Below are 12279 nucleotides of genomic sequence, written 5' to 3' on the forward strand. Positions count from 1 at the left end.
CCCCGGTGAATCCTCTTGGCTGCTGTTGCTTCATTACTCCCCGTGGCTGTTGATGGGGATAAGGTTAATGGGATGGAGATACAGATAGAGAATTGCCTCTTCATTTTCCTTTTGATCTGGGGTTTCATTGGATTCAATTGAAGGATATAGCATGATGCCAGACTGCCTCAGCTCCTTATTCTTAAAATCTTTTATCACTGAATTAATGAAATACCATCTCACTTCTAACCTCTGCAAACAGCAGTAGTCTTTGGGGGCATGATCCTGGCTCGTTTTCAAAGTCAGTCCAACCTATACATTGAGTGAAATGCAGATCACATAAAAAAACTATGTAGTCATGATTTTTTTAGCACACCTTCTGTGATGTGTTTTGGATGGCTGTGTTGCTGGAGAAAACAGCTTTTTGAGAGAGAAACTCCTTTCATCCTACTTTTATACATGGAGGAAAATTGCTTGGGTCTGAACGTGATCCCTGTGGAAAACAGTGTCTGTTTTAACATGACACAACTTGTGCTTTTCCGTTCTTTTCCCAAGCAAAGAAGCCATCTGTGCTTCTCCTGCCTCGCAGTCTTGCTGTGTTAGTGCAGGTGTCTGCTCTGTTCCTACCTTATTATTTTGGGCTTGGTCCTGTGCCTGTTCGTGCCCAGCACGGCCCATGCTGTTAAACCCTGCTGCTCCTGAGCTCTGCGTGGGTCTGTCCTGTTGGGAGGGTTTATTCGCACTGAATAATCCACCCTGTGGTTATTATTATTATTATCATCTCTCCAGAAGAGACTCGACCGCGTTCTGTTAATAAACCAAGATGTTCAGAGCCCCCTTAGCTAAATTACTGGTGCTGGGATTTTCTGCCATCCTCCTGTCTCTGCTTGTCTCGCTGAAAATGGGGCAGGGAGGAGGGGTGCTCGTTGGGATGTTTTTACTCTTGAAAAGTAGAAGCTATTCTTCATAGTCAGGGATTGCTGTACAGGTTTGCCCGTTGTCCACTCTGTTGCACGAGAGGCCATTTTTAAATTAGTTTTTATGCAGTTCTTGTCATAGCTCAAAGCCAGAGGGCTTTCATTCTAAATGTCTTTTTATTGCTATTTTATTTTAAGATTCTTAGATAAATGTAAGTTATAATGTAATAGATAGGTCAGTATTTTGCCCATGTAAATGAGCTTCCCAGCCAAATCCACAACGGTACTTCTTGTTTAGAATGTGGGGGATTGACATTTTATTCTCAGTTTATTTGTGGTGGGCTTGTTAGGTTTTTCCTGTGCCAAGGCATTTACTTCTGGATTAGGCAAGTGGCACGATCCCTCAGGACAGTAACTTGAGCATAGAAAGTGAGGCTTTCACATGAGAAGAGACATCTTGATTGATTAGTGGTGGGTTTTTTATTATTATTCCAATTTAAACACAGTAACCATAGCTTCTGTTCTTCTCAGGTTCATTTACGGAAGGTAACATCGAGGGGTAGTGTCCTTTTGGTCTTTTTTATAGGAGGAAACAAACCCTTTTTTCCTGTACTTTGTATACTGTCGTCCTGTGTCTCTTTCTGTGCTCTCTAGGTGGGAAACCACGGTGCACGTGTTTGAACGTGTGCTGGGGAAGAAATTCGGTGAAGAAAGAACACTTCGCTTTCTAATTAATTGTTCTTTCCAGTGTTTTCCTCTTGCTTTGTTATTTGGCTCCTTGGGGTATTGCAGGTTTCATTCCGTATAATCTGACTGATGAAAAAGTTTTGGGAACTTTTCCCATTGTTTCAGAGTGTGGTTGTATCTCAAAACGCTGTGGTTCCTGTGGTTACAAGGAACCTCATGCACTGGTACAAAGAAATAATTATTATAGAAAGCTATGCCAGTTCTTTTACTGGCTTTGGCATATCACTTAACTTGGCTTTTGTAAAAATCAGCTGATACTCATTTTATGGATTTCCATTACTGCCACATAGTAAAAACAGTGCTCTTTTTTTCATATCCATATCTAATGTTTCTCTTCTGCAGATTAAAGTTTGAGAAGACAAGAATCCTTTGCATTTCTTTCTCTTAATTTAAGAGCTCAGATTTCAGTGAGCTGGTTCTTTCTGCTACTTTAGTGTACGAAACCGTAAACCAGAACTTTTGTAGGCGAAGGCAACAGTGCATTTGGGATATGCGATAAAATCTGCCATAAAGCAGTGCAGGGTTGTATTAAAGGTTGAACTTACATGTGCTGACCTGACCTCATACCTGTAGCGTGTTTTTATCTTTCTCTGTTCTCCCGTCTTTCCAAGCAGTTATGGAAAGGGACATTTCAATAAGACATGAGGTTGATTTAGATCAGTTTATTTCTTTTGCTTAGTCAAAGCTTTGTTTTTCTTTTCTGATCGCTAATTTAAAAGGTAAAGCGCAGATTTCACAGAATCACAGAATCCCAGAACGTTCGGGATTGGAAGGGACCTCAAAAGCTCATCCAGTCCAATCCCCCTGCCGGAGCAGAAACACCCAGATGAGGTTACACAGGAAGGCGTCCAGGCGGGTTTTGAATGTCTGCAGAGGAGACTCCACAACCTCTCTGGGCAGCCTGGGCCAGTGCTCTGTCACCCTCACTGAGAAGAAGTTTCTTCTCCAATTGAAGTGGAACCTCCTGTGTTCCAGTTTGTGTCCATTACCCCTTGTCCTATCATTGTTTGTCACCGAGAAGAGCCTGGCTCCATCCTTGTGACACTCACCCTTTAAATATTTATAACCATGAATGAGGTCTCCCCTCAGTCTCCTCTTCTGCAAACTAAAGAGCCCCAGCTCCCTCAGCTGCTCCTCATAAGGGAGATGCTCCACTCCCTTGATCATCTTTGTAGCCCTACGCTGGACTCTCTCCAGCAGTTCCCTGTCCTTCTTGAACTGAGGGGCCCAGAACTGGACACAATATTCCAGATGCGGTCTCACCAGGGATTTATAGGTTTATAGATTTATAGATTTTTGACTCCCAGAATGCTATTGAATTAATCTGACATGTTACTTTAATTAATTTGAAAGATTTTAAATGACGTTGCTTATGAAATCCTAGATGTTCTCTCCTATTGCTCTGTTTAAGTAGGCTTTTGTGCTTTGCTCATCGCTGTGGTACATGAAGCTAACGGAACATTAATTTACTTTGCAAAAGAAAGTGACCCTTTTTTTTACAAAAGAAAAATTAATGCTGGCACTAATAACTATGTGGGACAGTCCAAAACCTTGTGGAGATACATTACTTTGATTATCCTTTCATTTTGGTGTAATTAAATAATTATAAGTTACAGACCCAGCTCACAGCTAATTAAATTTTGGACTATTTGATACATTTAGTGAACAGGATTAATTTAGGCAGGGTAAAGACTATAAATTTTAATCTAAGAAGTCTGCTGTTTAGAAAAAATTGATAGTAATTTAACTGAATCCAAACAATTTGTTAAGCATGCAGCATTCCCAGGCAATAATTTATGTTTGAACTTAGAGAAATGAAGTCAGCAAACTTGTGGAAAGTTTCACATCCAACTTGAAGCCAGAATGCAACTGAGCATTCGTTTTTGTTGCTGGATTTTGAGATTTCTCTTTGATTAATGAAGCATGGCCTAGGGTGTTGCTTCTCACCCTGTCTTTGCACCCACGACAACACCATATTAAACCCTTATGAATGTTGGCGTGGTGATATTTCCTCAGTGCTGATCATTGCGTGCCAGCTCTGGCTCTTGGAGACCTTTCTTGGGTCTCTCTCTGCACAGTAAGCAGCTCAGTAGGTAGCTTTGCACTTCAATTTTAATGAATAATCAAGTGCTAGGGGTTTTATTCCTGACCTGATTTGGTTGATGGACTTGCCACTTGTTTTGACCCGTTGAAAATTGAATTATGGAATTGCCAACCTGACCAAGTAGCCTGTGTGGTACAAGGCTGTGAGACTTGGCCGCTTATTTCTTGTTAGAATGAAAAAATCTTCTAAGAACACAAACCCAAAATCCAACACAAACACTTTCAGTACCAAAAAGTCCTTCTGTAATCACTATTGAATTGCTCCTGGGCTCTTTTGTCATTGTTCTTTTAAACAACATTGGTATATCAAATGTGAATGTAAATATTATGTTGTAAATTAAGAAAGGGAGGAAAAAAATAGCAGCATGGAAATGGAGCTGGCTGCTCGCTTTGAGAGAGTGTGAGAACACTCCAGCTCCAGAGGTGCATTAATCTAATCAAGATGCTCGGATGGAGAATTTTGACAGAGTGAAATAGTGGCTTATTCTGCACGCTTGGAAGCTTCCAGTGCTTGCTTAGATGGCAAGACACGGGATGAGCTGAACCGTGAACCTGAACCAACATTGTGACTGCAAATACTATTCACTTCAATATTTTTTCTTAATCTCTAATGTTTTGCCTTCTTTTTTTGATAAAATACAAGACGTTAAATGTAGCTTTGAATTAGTTTCCGTGTTTATGTTTAGAGGTATTCAGGTGCGGGTAAATAATTGTCCTTCCACAGATCGTTGTTATCTTGATGCTTATTGCAGCCTAAGTGGTTGAAGTTGGAGGCAGGCAGCTCTGGTGGTCCTGCTCCCTGCTGTCAGGGGAGGATGCTTTCCTTCACCGCCTTGCTGAGTGCTTGCCTGCACTTAGTTTTAACTCTGAAAATCATCAGAGTACAGCTAAGAAACTGTGCAAGGGTGTTGTTCATCTTCTTGACGTAGGGGTTTTTTTCCCCATCGAGGTGAGTGTCCTCTTAGGATACCTCTGAGACAGAAGGTACCAACGTAGGGGAGCTGGAGCCCAAGTAGCTCAGGACATTGTGGACAGGCCGTGGTGGAACGTGGTGTTAAACACAAGCCCTGAAATGCTTTAAATATTCCATTTTTACACTGCGGGTTATTTTTGTGGTATGATACCGAGTGTGCTTTCGGTTGGCTTGGCAGTAACTGCTCTGTTCATCTCAGAGGTGCTGTTGTCCTCGTTGAAGTCCCACTCGCTGAACGTGGCACTGAGAGACAGTGGGTGTCTTATTTTTCTCAAATTGGGAAAATACTTCCAGTTCCTACAGAAAGAAAAGTCCTGAAGCACATATTGTGTTAAAACCAAGGTATTTCACTTTGAAAACTGCAGCATTTGCTTGTACTCAGCAGAAATGTCCAAGGTAGTACTTGGTGTCTGTTGCCGTGCTTAGGTGTTTGCTATCACAGCAAAAGTGAGGTGGCACATCCTTAAATTGTCCTTAGTCCCTGTGGCTGTCAGCTGTGTTTCCTTCAGACCTGAGGAGTCAGCACAATCTTAACAGCAAGTTTTCCTAAGCTGCCGGTTGCCTGTGGGTGAGGTATGACAGTGTCTGTGCTGTTGTCATATCAGCACGATTCTTCTCAGATCAAGCTGTTTTCCAGAATTCTGGGAACAATACTTAAAATTCATTCTCAACCTCAAAAGTTATGCACAATTTATATTCTGTGCACCACGTTTTCTTTGAGACTTACCTCTTTATCCCACAGTAAATTTGGAAGTCTTGGTGGTATAGATTTAAACAACGCCTGCTTCTCCACTTACATGAAAATCTTCATTTCCTTTTAACAGATAAACAATCAGATATTGTATGGAAGAAGTCATCAGAATGCTTCTGCAATCATTAAGACTGCCCCATCAAAGGTCAAGCTGGTTTTCATACGGTAAGCGCAGTTCTCATCAAAACATCTGTTTGCGCTTTAGCCCATTACGTTATTTACATATTTAGCTTGTTTTGAAATTGCTGAATTTGCTGAGTTCTCTTTGAAGTGAAATAAAGCTTTTCCTTGACTATTCTTCTCAGGATAGTTGGTGAATTCTCCTTAATAATGTGGAAAAAATAAAATAAATAAATAAATAAATAAAGGCACACACACCCCCCACACACCCACACACATATACGTATACACACACACACACATATATATATACACGCACACATACACACACATATGTATATACACACACATATACATATATACATGTGCTTTAATGTATTGGACTTTCATAAATTCATCTATTCCAGCTGTGACTTCCATTGGCATTTATCCCCATGCCATTTTCTGATGCAGTCTTCCCACCAGCACATACATCATACTTGATACTGTTCTATATTCTTCGCTCATACACAGCTTTCCTGTGAACAATGTAATAATGTGTGGGTGAATGCATGTAAATGTGTACACTTACTCGCATGGCTCTGACTGGTACAGCCTACACAGCGATGATGGAGGAGCAGCATTAGCGCGGTGAAGAATGAGTTGCTGTACTTGGCAGCGCAGAGGATCTGGAGGAGATTAATGGTCTTGCCTGCAGCTCCCGTGTTACTTTCCCCAGCTATTGAAAGTTAAACGTCATGTCCGACAGCTCACTCACCATTACTTAATTGCATGTGGAAAATGTGTCTGGTTGGAAGCTCCAGAGGCAGAATCACAGCTTATGAAACCAGAACCCGGGGCTGGGTTTCGTGCTGTCGGGCAGCACAGAGAGCATGGGCTTCTTGCAGCCTGCCCTGCTGCTCCTGTCACCGCAGCTCCAGTTGCCCGTGCATTGGAAATCCTTGGTGCATATTTTGTATCATGTTTAAGACATACAGGCCACATAAGTTCTTAGCCATAATTCACCTTTTTGGATTGTCTGTGTCGAAGTGGATTTGAAGGCAATGATCACAATTAGTAGATATTGGAAATACCATTAAATAAATCTTGTCTCTAGAAATTTTTAAAAAATAAGTTTCCCTTTTTAAATGCTGCTGCTGAGGTTGTAAACTTCACAGAATCACAGAATCACAGAACGTTAGGGATTGGAAGGGCCCTCCAAAGCTCATCCAGTCCAATCCCCCTGCCGGAGCAGGAACACCCAGATGAGGTTACACAGGAAGGCGTCCAGGCGGGTTTTGAATGTCTGCAGAGAAGGAGACTCCACAGCCTCTCTGGGCCGCCCGGTCCAGTGCTCTGTCACCCTCACTGAGAAGAAGTTTCTTCTCCAATTTCAGTGGAACCTCCTGTGTTCCAGCTTGTGCCCATTACCTCTTGTCCTATCATTGTTTGTCACCGAGAAGAGCCTGGCTCCATCCTTGTGACACTCACCCTTTAAATATTTATAACCATGAATGAGGTCTCCCCTCAGTCTCCTCTTCTGCAAACTAAAGAGCCCCAGCTCCCTCAGCCGCTCCTCATAAGGGAGATGCTCCCCAGAACTGGACACAATATTCCAGATGCAGTCTCACCAGGGCAGAGCAGAGGGGGAGGAGAACCTCTCTCGACCTACTAACCACCCCCCTCCTGATACACCCCAGGATGGCATTGGCCTTCTTGGCCACAAGGGCACAGGTGCTTATATCTCTACACTTCAAAAGAGCCCACAAGAGCACTTCCCAAGTCACTGCTCTTGGCCTTGCAGTAGAGTGCACTGACAGCTGATGGGTCTGCACGCTTGACCCGAGCAGCAATGAAAAGAAATTCTCCCAGTGAGAGAATGTTGTTAGTAACGAGAGCACCGGCTCTAACGCAGGGAGAAAACTGTCATCTTTTATTTGATGTGTGGTCAGCTTCTCATAGCAGGAGGGGTGTTTCAAAATTTTAGCGAACCCAAATTCAACTATCCCTCTAAAAGGTGAATTTTAAGGAGAAATGAGACTAATTTTCTCTTCTCATGCAAACTGTATTCCATGAGCCCATTCTGTCTTGGTGCTTCCCATTCCCACTCCTTATACCATAAAACCAGTGCATGTGATTGACTGAAAACATGAACCAGGTGACTGCGCCAGTCCCAGAAGTCGTGTCTGCTGTGAGTTTGATAGAAAATGTGGTTTTTTTCTTGCTTTTATCAACTCATTTAAAACTATAATATAAAATGGGGGTATTGAAATGCCACCACTTAATGCGTTGCGGTGCCAGCTGTAGTAAATGCGAGCAGCAGCAGGCAACTTGAATCTCCATCCGTCTCTCATGCGTGTGTGTGCAATGGCTTTTCCAGCTGAGAACAAAGCACTGAGTGTAGCAGACTCGGCTCTGCTGGTAGGTTTGCTGCTTGGCTGATTTCGGATACGTTCCTCTGGGCTCTAATGATGTGGAAAGTGCAGGATACCGTTACATTCGTGAGGCTTTGGAAACGAGGAGCTGGTTGCAGCAGAAACGCTGCTTTTCTCCTCCTGAGTGACTGCTTTTAAAGGTAGAAGGCACAGAGCGTAACGCAGCCAAAATGCTGGAGCACGTGGTAAGAAGAGGCCACAGCTCACCGCAGCAAAATAATGTGTGCTGCAGGAATTACGAGAGAAGTGGACTTAGTCTTCACGTGCATGAAGATATTAATATCCTGATTTCACCAGTGAAAGTCCTGAGTAGGTTATAGTTTTCCAGAAACACATCATTCTGCAGCCTAAGAAGTCCCTGCCTGCCTAAATGAGCTGACTTAGGACTTAAAAGCAAAACTGGTGGCACTCTTGGACTGCCTCTGCTGCTGAAGTGCCCTCCTTGATATCCTGAGGTCTTGTTTTCCTCAGATGAAGGATGCTCGTGATAAGCATGCTGCTTTTCACCTTGAAGCAGGAAACAGCATCAGTGTTTTCCTATTTCTGGTGTTTTGGTTCACGTGCAGGGCAGGGGGATGTTTCCATAAACTCTTTAATCAGTTACGAGGGAAGCCCAGACATTCCTGGGCACAGAAAAGCCTTTCTTTGAGAGCTGTATTATCTGTCGTTAAATACCTTGGGAGTTTTTTGGGCCCAAATTTATTCTTTCTAGGAAAAAATAAAGACTAGAAATTGTCCTAGACTAGAAAGTCCTTCTGACTTTTTACTAAAATCTCAACTTGCCATCTGCGCTATAAAAATCTGTTCACACTTTTTTTTCATACCCAGGTAGTGTTACAATTGCGTTCCCACCCTTTCCTGCAATTTTTTGCTGATGAGACATAGTGCAGTAAGTGCCTTGAGAATCAGAGACTTCCCTTGTATGTGAAGGTTTCTCACTCTGGTTTATGAGCATCTTTTCCTCAATTAAGTTGACGATGATTATTTAAAACAGTTGCTTTTGGCCAGATTCCAAAATCTAGGTCTTAACACAGGCACTGTTTCCCAGTGGTCTCATTAATTACATGAGCTTGTAATAGCATCTAAAAGATTTGCAGTTAAAGTGTCGCTTCAGTTTTTTTTTTGTTTTTAAAGATTCAGTGCATCTTGTGCTTTGTAGCGTTCTAGGGTAACAAAGTTGAAGGTGTTTAACCTGCTCACCCCGTTTAACAAACAAACACACCAATTGCCCAAGCACGGCAAGGTTTTCCTGAGATTTAACTTGGTCCAAGTGCATCCTTCGATTGGCATCCGGTCACGTTTGACCTGACCTCAAAGTCTTACAGCTGCTGCATTAACTTCCAAGTTAACCCCAAATACGGGTTTTATCTTCGATTTCTGAGTAGGAGAAAGAAAGACTAATTTGACTGCAGCTTTCTGAGGTGTATAAAGGAGCCGTGCTATGGAGGCGCTAGCGGAATCAGTGGCAACAGGACTCGTAAAGGTCTTATTTGCCTTTTGAAATTCTTGGTTGGAGTCTCCAAGAACAGGAATTAACCAGGTTAATCTGAGAAAGTGACTTGCTTCTTGGAGGAGTCTCTGTGCCCTGGTTCCCAAAATAGAGAGGGTTTTGTATCCGTTGTGGGTTTTGTTCACGCGTTGTAAGTCCATCCTTTTTAAGATGCGTAATAAAACAATATAATTAGATTTTACGTCTCAAGTAGGAAATCCAGTTTATATCAGAATGCTCTTCAACAGTGAGAATTTTATGATTCGGCAAATTCAGTGTTTTTTCCATGCTCAATTAACTGCCTTTAATCTGTTCTGGTGTTCCAGTGTTGGTATAATAAGCAAAGCAAATATAGTTTGAATGCTTGAATCAAAGCGAACGCCATCGATTTCAAACCATCATCCCATTGCTTTCGGTTCTGTGATTCATCCTTTGGTATACCTTTATTCCGTAAAACAAAACTGTCTTGCACTGCGATGAAACACGAGAAACGCTTTGAGAGTAAACCACGGTAGGAGTTTGCTTGTTTAAATACCATCTGTTAGCTGTCCAGAGCCGTCCTCCCACACGGCGCTCGCTCATTTCTGTTATCATTGCTTTTTGGTGGTGGGATCGTAGCTTCTCAGCGATGCTCACAAATCTCTGTCACCTCACTCCTCCTTCCTCCTAGGTGTGATTGTAAAGAGGAACCTCTTGTTATTTCCGGTGACACATAAAGCAGCGGTTGCTGTGACTCACTGAGCCTTTGCTCTTCTTTTAGAGCCTCTCTGAGTAACATCGTAAGTTGTACACCAGGGTCTCAAATATTGCCGTGCTTTAGAAATTATTTGTGCTTTAAGTTTGTTCTGGCTTACATAATTGGTCATATTTTAATCGTATAAACTCTGGTTTTACCTACTTTGATAGTTTAGGTTCCTTTGTGTGGGAAAGCTGTAAAAATAAGCTCTTGCCAGACTCTCTGTGTGCAAATTCAAACTTTTCCTGTTTTCTTCGGAGCTGTTTCCTCCTTGCTGTCATATGCATGTGGGAACATGTGCACGGTTGAGGAAGTTAAGTAATTTGGGCTCCTTCAAACCTATTCTGACCTAAGCTGCAGTTTAAACGAAAATTAGTTTTGCATTTAAAATATCTGTGTGCATTTGGCTCTCACGTATTTAGGAGTGGATGGAGGGGAAATGGAGAACAAGGCTGTACTTGCTGTTAGTAGGAGAGATTTTTCAGGAATATACACAATACAAAAGTCTTGCCTTGACCCAGCTGAAGGGAAAATCTAGCATGCCTTGTCAGCGTGCAGCTTCCCTGCAGCTCCTCTTCTCCAGAGGAACTTCTAGAGTGAAAACAAAGATGAGAAAATATGAGATCTTGACTGGATTTTTCTTTTTTTCTAGCAAGCAGGATGTGAACAACCTACGTTTTCAATGATCTGCAGCACTTTATGCCCTGGTGTCACAACCAGCGGGAGTCCTAAGGATTCCTGTCCATTCACTTGGTCTCCAGATGTGTCCTAACTAAGATGTCATGCAACTGCATATGATCTATTGGGTTTTTCTTCTGGTTCTTGATGTACTTTGTATTCCAGTGAGCATCCACAACCCCTTACAGAGCTGTTGTCAGATGATCTCTTAGCGTTGGTGATGTTAGTTGCATGGAGTTTGGCAGGAGGTTCACCTCCCTTAGTTTAGACATCTAGAGGTCATCTGGACTTCTGGGATTCATGAACAGTTGTTGGGAACCTCCAAAGAGCAATTCGGTTCCTCCTGTCCTAAATAAGACCATTTAGGTGCTGGTCACTCCACCTCATTGCCCTTCTGAGCGGATCTGGTTTGGGATTTGTCTTGATTTTGCATCATAGAAGAAGTTTGGATGCTATCTTAGACAGGATGCATTGATTTAGACAGGTAACGAATCTCGTTCAGGATGCTCAACAAGGATTATCTTAGCAATACGTGACAGCTTATACGACCACGAACCTGAGAGACGAAAGAGTAACAGAAGGGAAAACAGAAAATATCTTCACAGGAAGGCAGGGAACTCGAATTCCTGAATTTGGCTGAGTTACCAGTTCCTTCTGGTTATCGTTTTTATAAAGATAACTTTCTGAATGCTTCATGGACCGTTCCAGCCGTGTGTGACGTTCCTCCAAAGCACTAGTGACAGCTTTCTGATGAGTGCAGCACAGCGTTGCAGGGCAGCTTAGCCGCAGCCGTACAGCACACAACTCGAACTTCCCTTCAGCCTCACTTTTTGCACCGTGGAACAAGTAATCCCTTCAGATTTATATTTGCATATTGCTTTCTTCAGGCTTTTTTTGTGCCAAGTGCTTATGGTAGTTAATTATTAGTCGATAATAACTGTATTTGTCTTTGCACGTCTTCCCCTTGGTCAGAGGTGAAGTTGTTGGATGCAGCAAACCATCAGGAGTTCTTCTTGTTGGTCAGAGAGAAAGGATGGGGAATGTCCAGGGATCTTATTTAGGACAAAAAGGAAATAAAATGTAGTAAAGTATGGCGATCTAATTGGGTAGATCTGAAAGGGTACGAGCTTTTCTGAAGTTTGAACAGTCTTTGCCACTTACATATTGCTTTGGTCTTGCTTCCTGTAACGCTTTGCTTTGAGAGGAGCTTCTTGTTTCTTCAGTGTGGAGGTACAGTTGGTGCTGTTGGTGCAGGCAATCGACGCCCCAACCTCCAAGCAGATCTAATGCCCATTTGCACTCAGAAACTCATCCCGGGAGGTTAAAAGCAATACAAGTATCTGCGGGAAGAGGGATGGATTCCTTCCCTACA

The 12279-nt window shown here is 42.5% G+C and overlaps 1 protein-coding gene across 1 annotated transcript in view; it reads left to right on the plus strand.

Moving 5' to 3' along the window:
• LOC104541072 (inaD-like protein) overlaps positions 1-12279 on the plus strand; it is a gene marked incomplete at its 5' end in the record, with an annotated part of 93837 nt that overhangs the window by 40366 nt on the left and 41192 nt on the right. The window contains 1 exon segment of the mRNA XM_010185038.1: positions 5544-5635. Within this exon segment, the coding sequence (XP_010183340.1) occupies positions 5544-5635 (92 nt within the window).

The sequence above is a fragment of the Mesitornis unicolor genome, unplaced genomic scaffold (assembly GCF_000695765.1).
Source record: "Mesitornis unicolor isolate BGI_N332 unplaced genomic scaffold, ASM69576v1 scaffold6985, whole genome shotgun sequence".
Lineage (NCBI taxonomy): Eukaryota > Metazoa > Chordata > Aves > Mesitornithiformes > Mesitornithidae > Mesitornis > Mesitornis unicolor.